Below are 15,006 nucleotides of genomic sequence, written 5' to 3' on the forward strand. Positions count from 1 at the left end.
AGCCTACCTGAAAAGGYAGTGAGAACTGAGTTCACTATTCCCAGCAGTTCTGATATTAATGCAGTGGTTTGCAGTGTAGCAGTGTAAGACAAGTCAGACCCAATGATGATTTACTTTAAAATGCTGTACTGTAAACTGCAGTGCTTCTCAGGAGCTGACTAGTAAGCAGCTCAGCAGTGCGGGGACTGGAAGTGGGGCAGACAGGAGGTCTAACATCCTCAGTCATTCCAAACTAAGCATCCTGCTGTTGCCAGTTCCCTACCCTTTGTAGTTGCTCAAAAAAAACCTATTTCAGAGATGTTATGAGCAGTATTTAATTTTGGTCTGATTTTGAAATTGTCAGAAAGAAATCTGCAGTGGCAGTACATTTATTTCTAGTCTTGGTTTGTGTTCCCAAATTTGGGGGGATTTAACCTGCTACTTAACAGATGCATTTGAAAATATGTTTTTTTWWAAAAAATAGTCACTTTGATTTTCAGGTACAATGTGTGTATCATGGCTTATGGGCAGACTGGAAGTGGGAAGACATACACAATGTTGGGACCACAGTCAGAGAAGAACCCTGCATTCTCCATAGAAGATGAATCGGAACTTGGAATCATTCCTCGAGCTACGCAGGAAGTGTTCAGGTAACACTGACCGGATAATACTGACCTAGTAAGAGCTAAGGCTTTTGTCAGTGGTATGCATATAGAGTTTTCACATTAAGCTTTGTAGAAAGGGTAAACAGTACTTGTAATTTATCATTACAGATTTCAATTTAAAAATTATTAGTAACTGCAGCACCTCTGGCAACCACTCCACATCTGAGATTTCATGTAGCCTTCTTGTATCTATCCTGCTTAGCTACATTTCCTAAAAAAATAAGATTATGCAGTCTTGCTCAGTGTGTCTGTCCATCTGTATTTCAGACTCCTGATATCTTTTGTACTGCCACAAATATGGTTGAAACTTATTCAAAAGTTTGTGAGGATTGACAGTTGAGCAGATGAAAGGGAGAATCCAAGTTAGAACCCAGTCCCACAAAGGATGATAACAGACTTTCTAAAAGTGGTCTGATCTGGACTAGATTTATTTATTGAACATAATGCATGCTCTGATACGCTGCTATGTCATTTRATTATTTCTATGGTTATTTTTATGAATATTTTTCTGGGGTTTTAGGATTGCATGTGTTTTCCTCTTGAAATCATATTTTTTTAGGATTACGTTTGTTTTCCTCAGTAATAATATTTTACAACCTCAACTTCATGCACAAGCATGGGTATGTCCTAACAATAGAGGGGTGTGGAATGACACACAGAAATCAGTCAGGCCACACCACAGAAACAGGTTGTGTGGTTTAAATACAGTCAAAAGTTCATTTTTTGGGGTTCTGCACTGAGGTTGTGTGAGATTGTGGTTCTAGATAACCTTTTCCAGAAATCATCTGGAAGAGTTTACCATGTCTGGCTTGCAGGAATGTTCACTGCTTGCAGCTGACCAGAAATTATTACGGATTGAGCTCTGAATACAGCAACTCCCAGCAGGGAAGTGGTATAAAAAACACCTTGAGGAGTGAGGGGGATTGGTGGAGAAAAACGACATAAACTGTTACCGCTGTTTCCAAATGAAGGTCTCACATATAACTTAAGTATATACTCTTATTCTTTAGCTGAACAGCAGCACGGAGATGAGGCACAGTCATGACTGGGAATATGTAATAGGCACTCTTACGTTCTTATCAGGTTGTAATTCGATTACAAAGAACAGATCCTTATTTACAGATTAGCTTACGTGGGGGTTGATTTCAGCATGTTTTGGTTTTCTTCTGCTTCTCWTTTTTTTTTTTTAATTTCTTCTATTTTTATTCTGCAGGCTTATTTCAGAAAAGCCACCAGGAAGTTACTGGGTTGAGGTTTCTGTTGTCGAAGTATATAATAATGAAATTTTTGATCTTCTGGCCAAAGACGGTTGTGGAAGAGTGTATGGCATCAAACGTGATGTTGTCACAACCAGAGAAGGGAAGAGTGATGTTCCATTTCTTACATATGAGTAAGTGCACAGTTTGATCCTCCTCTTAATGCATAGTTAGTGCAATGCACAATTTTTGCAAAATCAGTTTGGATGAAGTTTATGGATGCAGAAGTGAATGAACGAGTCCTTGTGAGAGCATGGGAGCTTGCTGTGTTTCACTCTGTTGGATTGCAGTTGGCTCCAAATATTAACATAGTCTCAGCAGTAACAATATAATTAATTTGGGTTACACTTCCACATTAAGCATCCTCCACTCAGGATGCCTGAAGATAGTTAGGTATTTTATCATTACCMGGTCTAAAGCACCTTGTCACCTCTAGGAAAAGAAAGGATAACTCAGTCACAAAGAACCTTCTCTGGAGCCTTACTGTATGATAAGGTGTCCTACAGATTAAAAAAGAAATGTAGGCATTCTTAAGATTTTTAAGAAGCTACAGAGTGTTATTTCTGTATAATCACTAAAGTTAAAAAAAGCAGCTATGGAAAGAATGACATTTTAAGACATGCTGTTCTTCAGTGAACATSCTGAATTCAGGCTCTTCAAAATCTAAGACTGGTCGATCTCTTCTACACATTCAGCTTTTAGATGCCTACCTTCCCCATGTACACGTGTGGTGTGATTCTCAYTTACACGCATCTCCATTCTGAAGGGTAGCCTGAAGTAGTTACAGGCAGCAGCTGTGCCTATTCCATGCCTTCCTCTGCTTCTAAGCTTTCCAAAGGCTTGTTAGTATTTGTGGTAATGGCATTACATATGGAGAGCGTACAGAGCAAATACATACTTTCTTTTTGCATATGAAGCATGTATCTTTGGTGTTTTGATCATAAAAATCACAACCATTCCTAACAATTTTTGCATTTACAAGAGCAGGTCTGTTTCAGACACTCGATTTTAGTAACAGATGGGCTGTTTATGCTGATGTTAAATAACATTAATAAAACAAGTTAAACCAAGCAGCTCTAACAGCACAGGAGAGGTGCCACCCCCACCCCATGCCCCTGCCATGAATTAATACAAAATACACACTCAGTGGAATCACATAAGCATTAACCACTAATTTTAGCTTGTTTATGTGGGTTTAAGTTATTGCCAGAAAGCCTTGATAAAAATATGTCAATGTATGGAGGGTTGCATGAATATCCTTTTATTCTATCTGGTTATATGCATTTATTAACTTGTGTTTTCCAGCCATTAAACTGCTCATAGAAAAATGTGAAGCCCCAGAGAAACTGTAAAGTAACTTATTTCAACAGCAGGGCAATATCTCCTTTGTTTCTATGAAATAATAATCAGTGCACTGCTCTAGAAGAGGTTAACATTTTTCTCTGGGATATGTCTGCTCTTCACACTTCAGGTTAAATGTGATTTTCCAGATATATTCTGCATTCTTGTTTCCACTCTGTATGTCCCATAAGAGCCTTTAATTAATTAAAAATTACTGGAGTTTGAAATGATGAAACCTTTTGCTCTCTTTCAGCCTATATGATGCTGCTGGTTGAGTTTCTTTCAGTCTGTGTTCTTGGATTGGCTCAGCTGTGATTGTACTGTAACTTTCGGCACCTTGTTAATTTGCATAGATAGAGACTCAGATGATACCACGCTGGATGGAGTTGCTGACACTCTGGAGCGCTGTTCTGCCATTCAGAGGGACCTGGACAGGCTGGAGAGYTGGGCAGAGAGGAACCTCATGAGGTTCAACAACGACAAGTGCAGGGTCCTGCCCCTGGAGAGGAATAACCCCCAGCACCAGTACAGATTAGGGCTCGACCTGCTGGAGAGCAGCTCCACGGAGAGGGACCTGGGAGTCCTGGTTGACACCAAGTTAACCATGAGTGAGCAGTGTGCCCTCGTGGCCAAGAAGGCCAGTGGGCTCCTGGCCTGCCTCAGGAGGAGTGTTGCCAGCAGGTCRAGGGASGTGATTCTGCCCCTCTGCTCAGCTCTGGTGAGGCCGCACCTGGAGTACTGTGTKCAGTTCTGGGCTCCCCAGTRTAAGAGGGACGTGGAGCTTCTCGAGAGGGTCCAGTGGAGGGCAATCAAGACAATTAAGAGACTGCAGTATCTCCCTTATGAGAAAGGACTGAGTGAGCTGGACTTGTTTAGCCTGGAGAAGAGAAGGTTGAGAGGGAATCTGATCAATATGTATAAATACCTGAAGGGTCAGTATAGGGAGAATGGRGCCAAACTCTTCTCTATGGTGGTCAGGGTCCCTTAAGATGATTAAGGGACTGGAACATCTCTCRTATGAGGAGAGACTGAGCGAGTTGGGCCTGTTCAGCTTGGAGAAGAGAAGGCTGAGAGGCAATATGAGTAACATGTATAAGTTCATAAAGGGAGAATGCAGGGAAGAAGGGGCCAGGCTCTTCTCAGTGGTGGCCAGTGATAGGACAAGGGGAAATGGGTTTAAGTTGAAACGCAGGCAGTTCTATCTCCATGTGAGGAGGAACTTCTTTCCTGTGAGGGTGACAGAGCCCTGGCACAGGCTGCCAAGGGAGGTTGTGGAGTCTCYTTCTCTGGTGATCTTCCAAACCTGCCTGGACACCACCCTGTGCCCCATGCTTTGGGTGTCCCTGCTGGAGCAGGTGGATTGAACTAGATGATCTCTAGAAGTCCCTTCCAACCTCAAGCATTCTGTGAGTCTGTGACTCCCTAGGCCTTATTATCAGGGGAAAGAAAAACTCCTTCAGAGGTGACTGGGAGCAAAACCTAAGCTGTCTGGTTCCTTCTTGAAGTAGTCAATCCTTTTCCTTTGACTAGAGAAAGAAGGAACTGTATGACTCAGTAGATGAAAAATTGGTGCATTCAGTGTATAGGGTACAACAGGAGCAAAATGTGTTTTTTTTTTTTTTTTTTTTAATTTCTGATTTTCACAACCACTGGGTATTTTTTAGTTACAGAATCTCAGTGACCAGGCCGCAGGCCTGATCATTACTGAAACATGCTGACCCCCCAGGAGGCTTTGCAGAGTTAGCAGGTGACCCATCCCTTTCCCTAGGCACTGAAACAGAGCACAGTGAGATGTGACAGGCAGATACCTCTACCATCGAAGCAGGGACCAGAAGCTGCAGGAAGGTTTCATTTGTACTTCTAGTTCATAAAATGGCTGCTGTGTTTATTTCTGTGAGTTGTAATGTATGGTAAAGGAACCTGGTGCCTTGAGCTAAGAACCTTTTTAAAACATTTATCTAAGTCAATTGATAAATACTCAGTTCCAATGCAAATATACACAAAAATATGGACATGTATCTCAATTACAAAGCAAGCTGCAAAAAAGTCCAGTTCATAAGTTAGTTATATTAATAATTATACAGAAAGGTTAATAAGAAAAAGCAAATCCAAACAAAGTAAGGGAACCATTGAGTGAGGCCACCCAGCTGCCTGAAATCTTAAGTAAACAGCTGGTGCTTTGAATAAAAACACATCCTCATTTGTGATAATATTTCATCTCAGAATATACTGGCCTGCTGGGTCTCATTGGTTTCTCCATATGTCCAATAAAATACAGTAGTCTCCTGTTAATGTGCTCATCCTAGTGAATTGCAAAAACCTCAATTTCCTTCTTCTTTTATGACCTGGTTGACTTTGGAGAACTTTCAACATCCAATTTTTACCCTAAGCACAATGGGGCTTCTCTTTTGCTGTATGGTCCATACAGCATGATGCYGTAGCAGAGATTATTCCAGAGATCRCCACTAGAGACAGTCCCACCAAGGAGCTACCGTGGTGAGTCTGCAGCATGGTGCTGGCGATGCCACTTGCCTCGAGTCTGCAGCTGGGGCCGCTGCCCCCATGTTTGTGCCGGGCCGGGTGAGCCAGGGAGGCCTTGTTGGGAGGCCATGACCAGGCCTATGGAGGCAGAGGTATCGCAGGGGACACAAGTACACRTGGCTCATGAGTGACAGGCTGAGTCTAGGGAACATGTAGTTCCTGARGCTCTTGTTTATGGTGTTGATGGATTACTCAGGGAATTGTTTATATGGCTTCTTTATGGTATAGCTAAGTGTATTCCACTTCTTTGGTRTATATATCTTTGCCTTATTTTCATAGTGAACTGTTTCAATGGGGTGTATATATTTTTTTTTCTCTGACTTCTTCAAGCATGTCTCTTATTAGCACGTACGGTATTGATRCCCAGTGTGATTTCTCACTGAAATTGGTAAAATCTAAGTCATAAAGGCCGTGCCTTTCACCATGAGCTTTGTAGTAGCGCAAAATCAAGTTTGTGGTGGGCAGCGTGTCAGGAGAGCTGGGAATAGTTCTGGTGACTCACAGGGCATCCTCAACCACGCAGTGACAAGCACTCAATAATTTATATATCCATCTAGAAACAAATGCTTAGTGGTATAGTTTGAGAGATTATTGAATGAGGCAGTGCAGTGAAAGGAACGGRTAAGGAAGAGCATTTAATCGCTAATGTTACCTCGTTTGTTTTCAGATGCAAATCTGGGGAAAATGCTGGGAGTTTATTTATTTTGTCTTCTGTTTTACCATTGAGCAGCTCATACTTGGATTATTTCCTTCAATTGAAAAACAGAACAGATAGTATAATATAAAATGACCCATATAAACTTATGCCTGTCTATTCTGGTACTGTGTTGGAATCTCTGTTCACTAAGCAACAGTACTGAACTTTTCCACAAGGATTTTGGAATTAATTCTGAATGTGAATTGCACTTTCCAAATGCCCAGCAAATTTTTTTTCTGTTTGCTTTGTTTTTCCCTTAATTCTGTTCCTCAGCAAAGGTAGGTGCTTGTATAACATAAACTGATAAACTCTACAAATCTTTAAGACCAGAGATTTCAGGAGTGCTTAAGTCTATTTGTGTATTTTTTTTCAACATGCAAAATTGTATACATCTGAATTGCTCCCAGAGGTGAGGTACTCTGTCTACAGTCTTAGAAGGCTGGYAGGCAACTTCTTCAGCACTTTCAGTATTAAGTCACAGCTTTTGCCTTCAATTTTCATCTTGGKCTATGTCCTACCAGAAAATGGCTAACACATTAGCCAGAAAATGGCTAACACAGGAGCTTGTGCAACTCAAAACTGAGAGCAGTGTAGACATAGTACAAAGAGCTAGAAAAGTAGGGAATAGGAACTCATGAGTTTGTGTCCAAGTTGCCAGCTTTCTCGTGTCATTTTTACTGTGCATCAGTTAAASTTTCTTTTTTTGCTAGAACTGTTGAGAATGCATCTGAATTCTTGCATCTAGTCAACAAGGGCCTGCAGTTAAGAGCCAGAAACCCAACGCTGGTGCACGCTCATTCTTCTCGTTCTCATCTGGTAGTTACATTGACCATAACCACAATTGTATCTGGAGATAACTTTGGTAAGTAGGATACTGCTAAAATATATCTAGAGCTATGTGCTTTTGAAACACAGTCTGTGAACTGAAATATTATTGTATTGTTCTTTCTTCATTTTTCCAGTGCTTAATCCATTCCCTCAGTTCTTTGTTTAACCTTTCAAATAGCTTTATAAGAACTTTTACCAGTTTGATTTCAGAATGCTACTGGTTTTATTACATCTTATTATAGTAACTTCTTACTTTTCATGTCTTGACTTACGGAGCTTTTAAAATTTATTTCACTAGTTGTTTCTTGCTATAGAACTTGATCAGTAAGTCGTCAGTGAATAGGCACTCCAATACAGTAGTTAAATCACAAAGTATGACATATCTTCTTATTCTTGATAAGTTTGTGGTAAAGCTAASCAATGTTGCTGGTGTTTTAGGGCAAATGCTAAACAGCGTATGCTGCTGGGTGAAAAGAATTATTTTTATCTGCTACTTTGCAATACTTGCATTAAATTCAGGATCTCTTGATCTATCAGTAATAGGTCACTGCAGGAACAGCCAACATGGTTGTTTTATTTAGTATGTCAAAACCTGTATTCCTACATTATAATTGTCCTTTGTTGTTTTCTTTCCTTACTACATCAACACTTTATTGTTTTAGTAATGCCTTTGGCTTTTGAGGGGTTACCTTTGTTTTCTTTTGCTCATGTTGTAATTAGACTCTCCTTTTTCAGTGCTGTGGTCTATTTCCTCCGTATTCTGCAGCAACAACATGGTTTAGAAAGTGGAAAGCATTTAACATTTTTTCTCTCTAGATTGCTATCGGATATGAGCCCGGCAATATTAGCAAGAGAGAACAAACACTGCCCTCATTTCCCTGCCAAAAGTCACAACCATTCTGCACGCTGCAGCTCTAGCATTCCAGATGTTAGCTCAATCCAGGTGCAGATTCTTGTCAAGCAGGCAGATGTTACCTTTCCAAAGGAGGAGCATTTGCCCACACCAGCCACCTTGTCTAGTCCAGGCTTCCCTCTGCCACTGCTATTTGCACTCACCCTGTCACACCACACTGCAGGCAGCAAAATGCCACAGAAATACCTAACTTAGGCTGAATGCAGACTCTTAGGTTTACAGTTCATAATGCAAGAATGAAGGTGAGCAATATGGTTGTGGGGCAGGAAGAAATCTGCATTACAAATGATAAAAGAGAATGTGACTGCATTCTACCTAAAATGAAAAAATCCTGACTTAAAATCTATGCGAAGTTGTCAAGTATCTCACCATTGGAGATCTMAGTCACTAAACAAAAAGTTATTATGTCTAAGATGAGCTCTTCAATGAAACAAGAGTGGACAAGCAGGCATTTTTTTCAGAYTTGGTTAAGCTCTTATAGCAAGTTGAGTAATTTCTGTTGTTCAAGGGAAGGCAGTTACTTCATTTCTTCATCTCTTCATTTCTTTCTCCATCTTGAAGAGGAGAGAGAGGCCACATTTTTATACTCTCTGAAGCCATTTATTCTGTGTAAGCCAAAACGGCTGCTCAGTCTGCAGTGTGAACAGCTCGTTCGGGTCTTAGCAGCAGCCCAGTTGGAGAGGCACTGAGCTCTACGAGCCAGTTGTGTCAGCTCACTGCTCCAGCTTTGCAGCCCACCATGAACCTTTGCCCTTTTGCAACCAGGGTCTTTAAGACCTCAAGCCATTGTCTCTATTACCTATAGCAAAGCCTCAAATTTTGTTCTTTTATGTCTTTCCTTACAATAGAGAAAGATGAATGAAAACCAGAACACTGAAGGAAAAGAAAAAAGAACTGCTTTGGGAAAGTCCTTTGCATATATTCCCACTAAGCTAATGCCAAAGCAGCTTTTCCAGAGTATTTATCTTGCTGTTTCTTCCCAGCTGAGAGTGCAAGCCAGATGCCACTGCGAAGGAAGGCGAAGGATGTGAAGCAGTCTAGTGCAGCTACATAACAAGGGAGGGCCAGGACAAGTAGACCCACCTGAGCATGTGCAAGCAGCGCCCACAAGGCTAATAGCTCATGAGACAGGGGTGCAGCACTGAGATAACACGGCCGAGGGAAGTCTGTGGGGAACAGCAGCAAAGAACAGAAGGGGCAGAATGAACCATTTTGGCCAGAGCAGCACAACATGAAAGAGGAGCTGCTTAGAAAGAGACTTCAGAGCTTACTGCTCCTAAGAATTCAAAATCCCACTCTAAAGTTTGTTTGCAGTCAGTCTAAAACATGATAAAATGCCTTTTTGAAGTCCTTAGTGGTCTACTATTCCTTGCTCTCCAGATAAAAGAGAGTGTGTGTATTGGTAACATTAGATAAAACACAACCTACATCAGGTCTTGTTAACAATTGCTGTGATCAGTCTGATGAGCAAAACCTTAAGCCAGACAAGGTTTCAAACCAAACGGTTCAGCCTACTGAATATATTATTTATATATATGTATATCTATAATATAGGATATAATATATATAATTATATATATATGTGGGTATATATCTCGTAGATAGATTTTGTTAGAACATCCTGAAACAGCAGACACTGGACTYGATAGATGCCATCTCCATTTCCTGTGTCGCTAAGAAGCTCGCCTTGTCTTGTTTTCTCTAACCAGSTATTTCATGGGAAGATGAACTAACCAGTCAGAAGCTAAATAAAGAGGTTTCCTGCGCTGTTCCACAGAAAATGAGAGAAAATAAATCCACCTTTTCTTCCAGAGCCTCTTCACCAGCCTCTTCAGAAACAACTGAAAAAGTGAAGCAAWTCAAAACTAGACTGCAGCTGGTGGACCTCGCTGGTAGTGAGTGTGTCGGTAAGCAAATGTGGCTGTTTGTGGAAAAAAAAGCTGTTAGGAATGATGAGCATGGATCCTCCCAGATCTGGAGCAAAGCACTTTCTTTTAGCTCTTTACATACGGATATGGGTTTCCACAGGGATTGGTTTAATCACACAGATCCTGACATAAATGAAGTTTTGGTACCTTAATGTTTCACTTTTACTGCTGGTGTAGTTTAACTGAAAATCAGACCAGGGCAGGTACCTGTATCATAGGTATATTATTGTTCAAACTGCTTTTCTTAGATATATTTTTCTACTCTTAAAATGAGCATGTCTTTTTACAGGAATGTTCAAAGTATGTAGATTATTTAATTTTTACAAATGTTGGTAATAATTGATATCCCCATGTGTAGGTTTCTCTCCTTCATTGTTGAAAAAATCTTGAAGGAAGTTAGTGTTGAAGATAATACTGTTTTCATTGCTTCTTCAAAGCATTTTCTTTCCTTCCCCTCCTCTGTGCAAACAATAATTTTAAAAACTTGATTATTTCCTAAAGGACAAGTTTTCTTACCAAGAAAAGCCATCAGCAAAACGTACCATTCCAGAAAAAATGTTTTGAAAACTGAACCAGTATTATGAAAGAGTCTTTAACATTACTGCCAAGGGTTCTTGCTGCTACTCACTGTTAAACTTTTGTTCTATAGAGAAGCATAATGTGAAACATTATTTTTTCATTTGCTGTCAGTGCTGGAAGTTGTTTGGTAAGCGTGTAACAGAGCAGCAGTGTGTGTGTTTGCTCTCTCAGTTCAACCAGGTCAAATAGACTCGTGGTTTGGGCTCAGTAGCCTGTTCTGATCACGACCCTGGCATTAGCTCTGCCTCACGTGGCTATGTGCTCTGGTAATAGGATGTCAATGTAGATAACATGTGCAGCTCTTCTGCTACCCCAAAGAAGAGGTAGCACTTAAATAATATGATGCTAAATACAAAGAGCCAGTTTCCCTTCCCCAAATGGCAGCAACGGGGCAGTAAACAACCGCTGCATCTTACTTCTAATCTGCCCTGCTAAAAGTCACGTTTCAGAACACATATATTAAAATGCTGTCTTATAAGTAGATGCTACAGCCACAGAATGTCACCAAGTGTACTCAGAGCGGCTCTGGTTAGTCTTTCTTACCATTGCCTCAGGGATGTCTGGAGCGACAGGCGCAGCGCTGAGGGAGACGTCGTTCATCAACCGCAGCCTGTGCGCGCTGGCCGACGTCCTCGGAGCCATCGCAGAGCAGCGGCCCCACGTGCCCTACCGCAACAGCAAGCTTACCCACCTGCTCCAGGACGCCCTCGGTGAGCAGCACTGAACAGAAAATAGCCTTCTTTTCCCAACTCTCTCCCTCTTTTGTTGAGTAGAAGTGAACACTGAGCTCGTGCTGACACAGTTCCTGTATGCATACAAGCCTTTGTGGAAGGAGTCTAGGTTTGGAGCAGCGCGATACCCAGCTCCGTGAGAACACAGTGTGAGTTCTGAACAACTCCGGAACGTGGCCAAGTCTCCTCAGTGGTTCCGAGGTTCAGTTTACTAATACACTTTGAATAACCACAACATCTCTAATAATGCAGTGTGAAGGCTAGTGATTGCATTTCACTGCTGTTCCATGTCATGTACAATTTACAAGTTAAGCTTCAATCTTAATTAGTACAGGATCCAGTCAGGTACTTTCAAATCTCTTGCTGCTACAGGGCTTGCTATCAAAACAGAGGAGGAAGACTCCAGCCCACCTGCATGCCTGTCTCCCCCAGCCTCTTTGTGTGTTCAGGTGATTTCTCCTCTAGCTGTTAATCTACACAGAAATAGCTTTACTTACAAGTAACCTCAGTGGTAATTCAGGTTTGTGTCAAGTCCATGTTGTGCATTGTTTATTCTTTCCTTCAGCCATAACAAATCAGTTGCTAAGTTTTTAGCTCCAGAAGTCTCCAGTTTAAGGTAGCAGTGGTAACTGAGTTAACAGCTCTTCAGAATTTCAGAAGACTATTCATTTGTATTTGATCTTCTGATTTCCCCTACTGCTTGAGGGAGTGCTGTGAAAGGGAGAAGCCAGTGCAACAAATCTAAGAGCTGGGCTGTATGCACAATAAGCCTGGTTTTAATCATTCTTGGCATRTGACATGGTTTAGGTGCAATGCCTAAAACGGCAATTTCTATGTTCATTTAGTCACTGTAGACTTTAAATAAATACATTTTGCTGTGCTGGCACACAAATAAACCATTTTGCCTTCACCCTGAATTTGTAAACATCTGACAAAGCTCAGTGAAGTGTCCAGACCAATAATGTACATGCAGACTAACTGATAAAGCTGTAAAGAGAAAGAATTTTATGTTCTATAAATGGTGAAATATTTATTCTGCTACTGAGGAAGCTAATGTATTTTTAGATACAGGCTTCCCTGTAAGCAGCTCTCCTTTTTCAGTGGTTTTGTTTGCATACTGCCTTCTGCTGCCCAAGGCAAAGGCATCCTATGCTGCCTTTAGATCAGTATGTTATCTGTTTATAACTTACTGAAAATAATGGGGTGGTTTTTGTCTTTTTCCTTTTAGGAGGTGATGCCAAGTTGCTGGTGATGCTGTGCATCTCTCCCGGTCAGAAGTACTTAGCAGAATCCATGCAGTCTTTGGGATTTGGAACTCGTGCTCGGCAAGTTCAGAGAGGACAAGTCAAGAAAAAAAATCTCCCAGTACCGAGTAAAGCAAAATAAAACCCAAGACTCCTGTGGATTAAAGTATTATTAATGAGTTCCTCAGACTGAAATGTATACTGTTGTCCTAAAGGCATTCTTGTAGATACCAACAGCCAGATAAAATAAACATTCCTCAATATGGCSTTAGCAAGCCATAAGCCTGCTGCTAATGTTCTTGCTCCAGGCATAGCAAGTATTGACCACAGCTACCAGCCATGATGGAATGGCACAGAAATTGATCAGGCTTTAAAAAATAAACACATAAATAAAATAGAGATATTTCAAGACATAGTTTTGGTGATTAATTTTTTTTTTTTTGGCAAGTTAAGAACCAGGTCACCAGAGCCCTGATTCAGGATGGCTCACTTCTTCAGAAAGGCAAAGTAGCAAATGAGAACTCCTGAAGGATGAATAGAAGCTTCCCAGCTACAACTGGATGAAACACCAAGAACCTGGACATTCTGTGTGAGCGCTGCTGAAACCACATCCTGAGGGGTTTCTGAATGAAGCTATGGGACCAGTTTCAAATAAACTTAAGCAATGTTTAAGATAAGTGTTTCTGGGATAACTAGATGGGGTCTAGAAACATCTGATGGGTCCTGTGCGACGGTTTATTGCTCAGCAGGGTCCTCAGGACTCATCTAGCAGTAACTCCGCCTCCAAACCAGGAGAGAGGTCATGGGGAGGTCACTGTGAGAAGGCTTAAGTTGCAGTTGCCTGCCCCAAAATGGGAGTTTATAGTACTCTAAGTCACTTAACCTTCACAAGCATAAATATTTATCCAGAGATTATATAGCATACTACTATTGGAATTTCACCCTTGAATATATAACAGCTGCTGTACGGCATGCAGTGCTGTGGTGTTCAGAGCGTTAGCATTGCAACTGGAAAGTTACAATAACACTTGTTTTTCTAAATAGTGTTGCAAASAAAAATCTTTTACTTGATACCAGCTGAAACAGAAGGGCAGAAAAATCCAGATGCATAACTTCTTTATGAAGCTGAAGTCACTAAGGCAGTCTCACATAAAGTGAGAGATGGAGAAACGTTAGCCTATTAAATGAAAAATGGGAGTAGACAGCTTCAAGTCTGCCATAGTCATGACAGTCAGGCTACTAAATCACCCAGGATTAGAGCTCTAGAAGGGGTTAAGTGACAAGTGAGGGTTAGCTAATACCACCAGTATCTTCAAGTTCCTGAAATATTTCTGAGGATTTGGCATTTTCTAAAGTGGTACTTACACATGAAAGTTGTCATGAACTCTTGTTTTCTTTTCTGAAACTGCTTTTCAAAACTTGGCATTTATTTACAATCTATGTGGTAGGGAAAAAAAACACAGCAACAGTGTATTGTTAAGGATGAGAAATAAAATCCCTGAATATCAGCAAATACCAGAAGTTTAAGTTTCTACATTAACATGAACTCTGCCAAATTGTGCATATGCGGCATTCACTGTTCCTGTTTTCCTTGTCACTGTAGCATATTACTCTCCGTTTGACCTACCCGATGGAGTGCACAGGATATGCAGGGCAGCAAAGTTAACATGTTGCTCCAAGAACTTCCAGTTTGGGTATTTCCTGAGTTATAAAGACTGGATTTCTCAGTCCCCGTTTCAGATTTGAGGTACTGAAAGACAGAAGGGTGAAAGCTGTAGCCTGGAAGGATGAAGCTTCCAAGAGGAAATGGCCACAAACTGAAACATCGAAAATTCCACGGGAACGTRTAAGGAAACATTTCTTGACAGGAAGGGTGACAGCCCTGGAACAGGCTGCACAGAGAGGCTGTGGAATCTCCTTCTCTGGAGATCTTCAAAACCCRTTTGGATGTAGCCCTGTGCCACATGCTGAAGGTGACCCCGTACGTGCAGGGAGTTTGCATTAGATGACCTCTAACGGTCCCTTCCAACTTTAAGGATTCTTATGATTCTATGAAAGGGCTTTCCTCTGGCAGGTAATCATGGATCATCTTCTGCACAAAGACTCACACTCGGATCTGTTTATAGAGATGCAGCAGTCTCCAGACAAGTGGAACTACAGCAAGGGAAAGTGCACATGCCATGTCCTCTAGTTCTCTGCTATAGTTTTTTAGCTTTCAGGTTTTATATGTTTCAAAATAAAAGCTAGCTGTTAGAAAAGCAGGGGTGAAAGATATTCATGGAGTTCTTTAGAAGCACCCATTTA

At 41.1% G+C, this 15,006-nt stretch overlaps 1 protein-coding gene across 1 annotated transcript in view; it reads left to right on the plus strand.

The window, feature by feature from the left end:
- KIF25 (kinesin family member 25) overlaps window positions 1–13,078 on the plus strand; it is a 41,015-nt gene extending 27,937 nt beyond the window's left edge. The window contains exons 10-15 of the mRNA XM_026037375.1: window positions 480–629; window positions 1,858–2,034; window positions 7,190–7,341; window positions 9,930–10,127; window positions 11,282–11,437; window positions 12,687–13,078. Coding sequence (XP_025893160.1) covers window positions 480–629; window positions 1,858–2,034; window positions 7,190–7,341; window positions 9,930–10,127; window positions 11,282–11,437; window positions 12,687–12,844 — 991 coding nt within the window. The 3' untranslated portion in view covers window positions 12,845–13,078. The remainder of the gene's footprint in view (window positions 1–479; window positions 630–1,857; window positions 2,035–7,189; window positions 7,342–9,929; window positions 10,128–11,281; window positions 11,438–12,686) is intronic.
- The last annotated feature ends 1,928 nt before the right edge of the window (window positions 13,079–15,006 follow it).

The sequence above is a fragment of the Nothoprocta perdicaria genome, unplaced genomic scaffold (assembly GCF_003342845.1).
Source record: "Nothoprocta perdicaria isolate Ctin4 unplaced genomic scaffold, notPer1 scaffold_197, whole genome shotgun sequence".
NCBI lineage: Eukaryota > Metazoa > Chordata > Aves > Tinamiformes > Tinamidae > Nothoprocta > Nothoprocta perdicaria.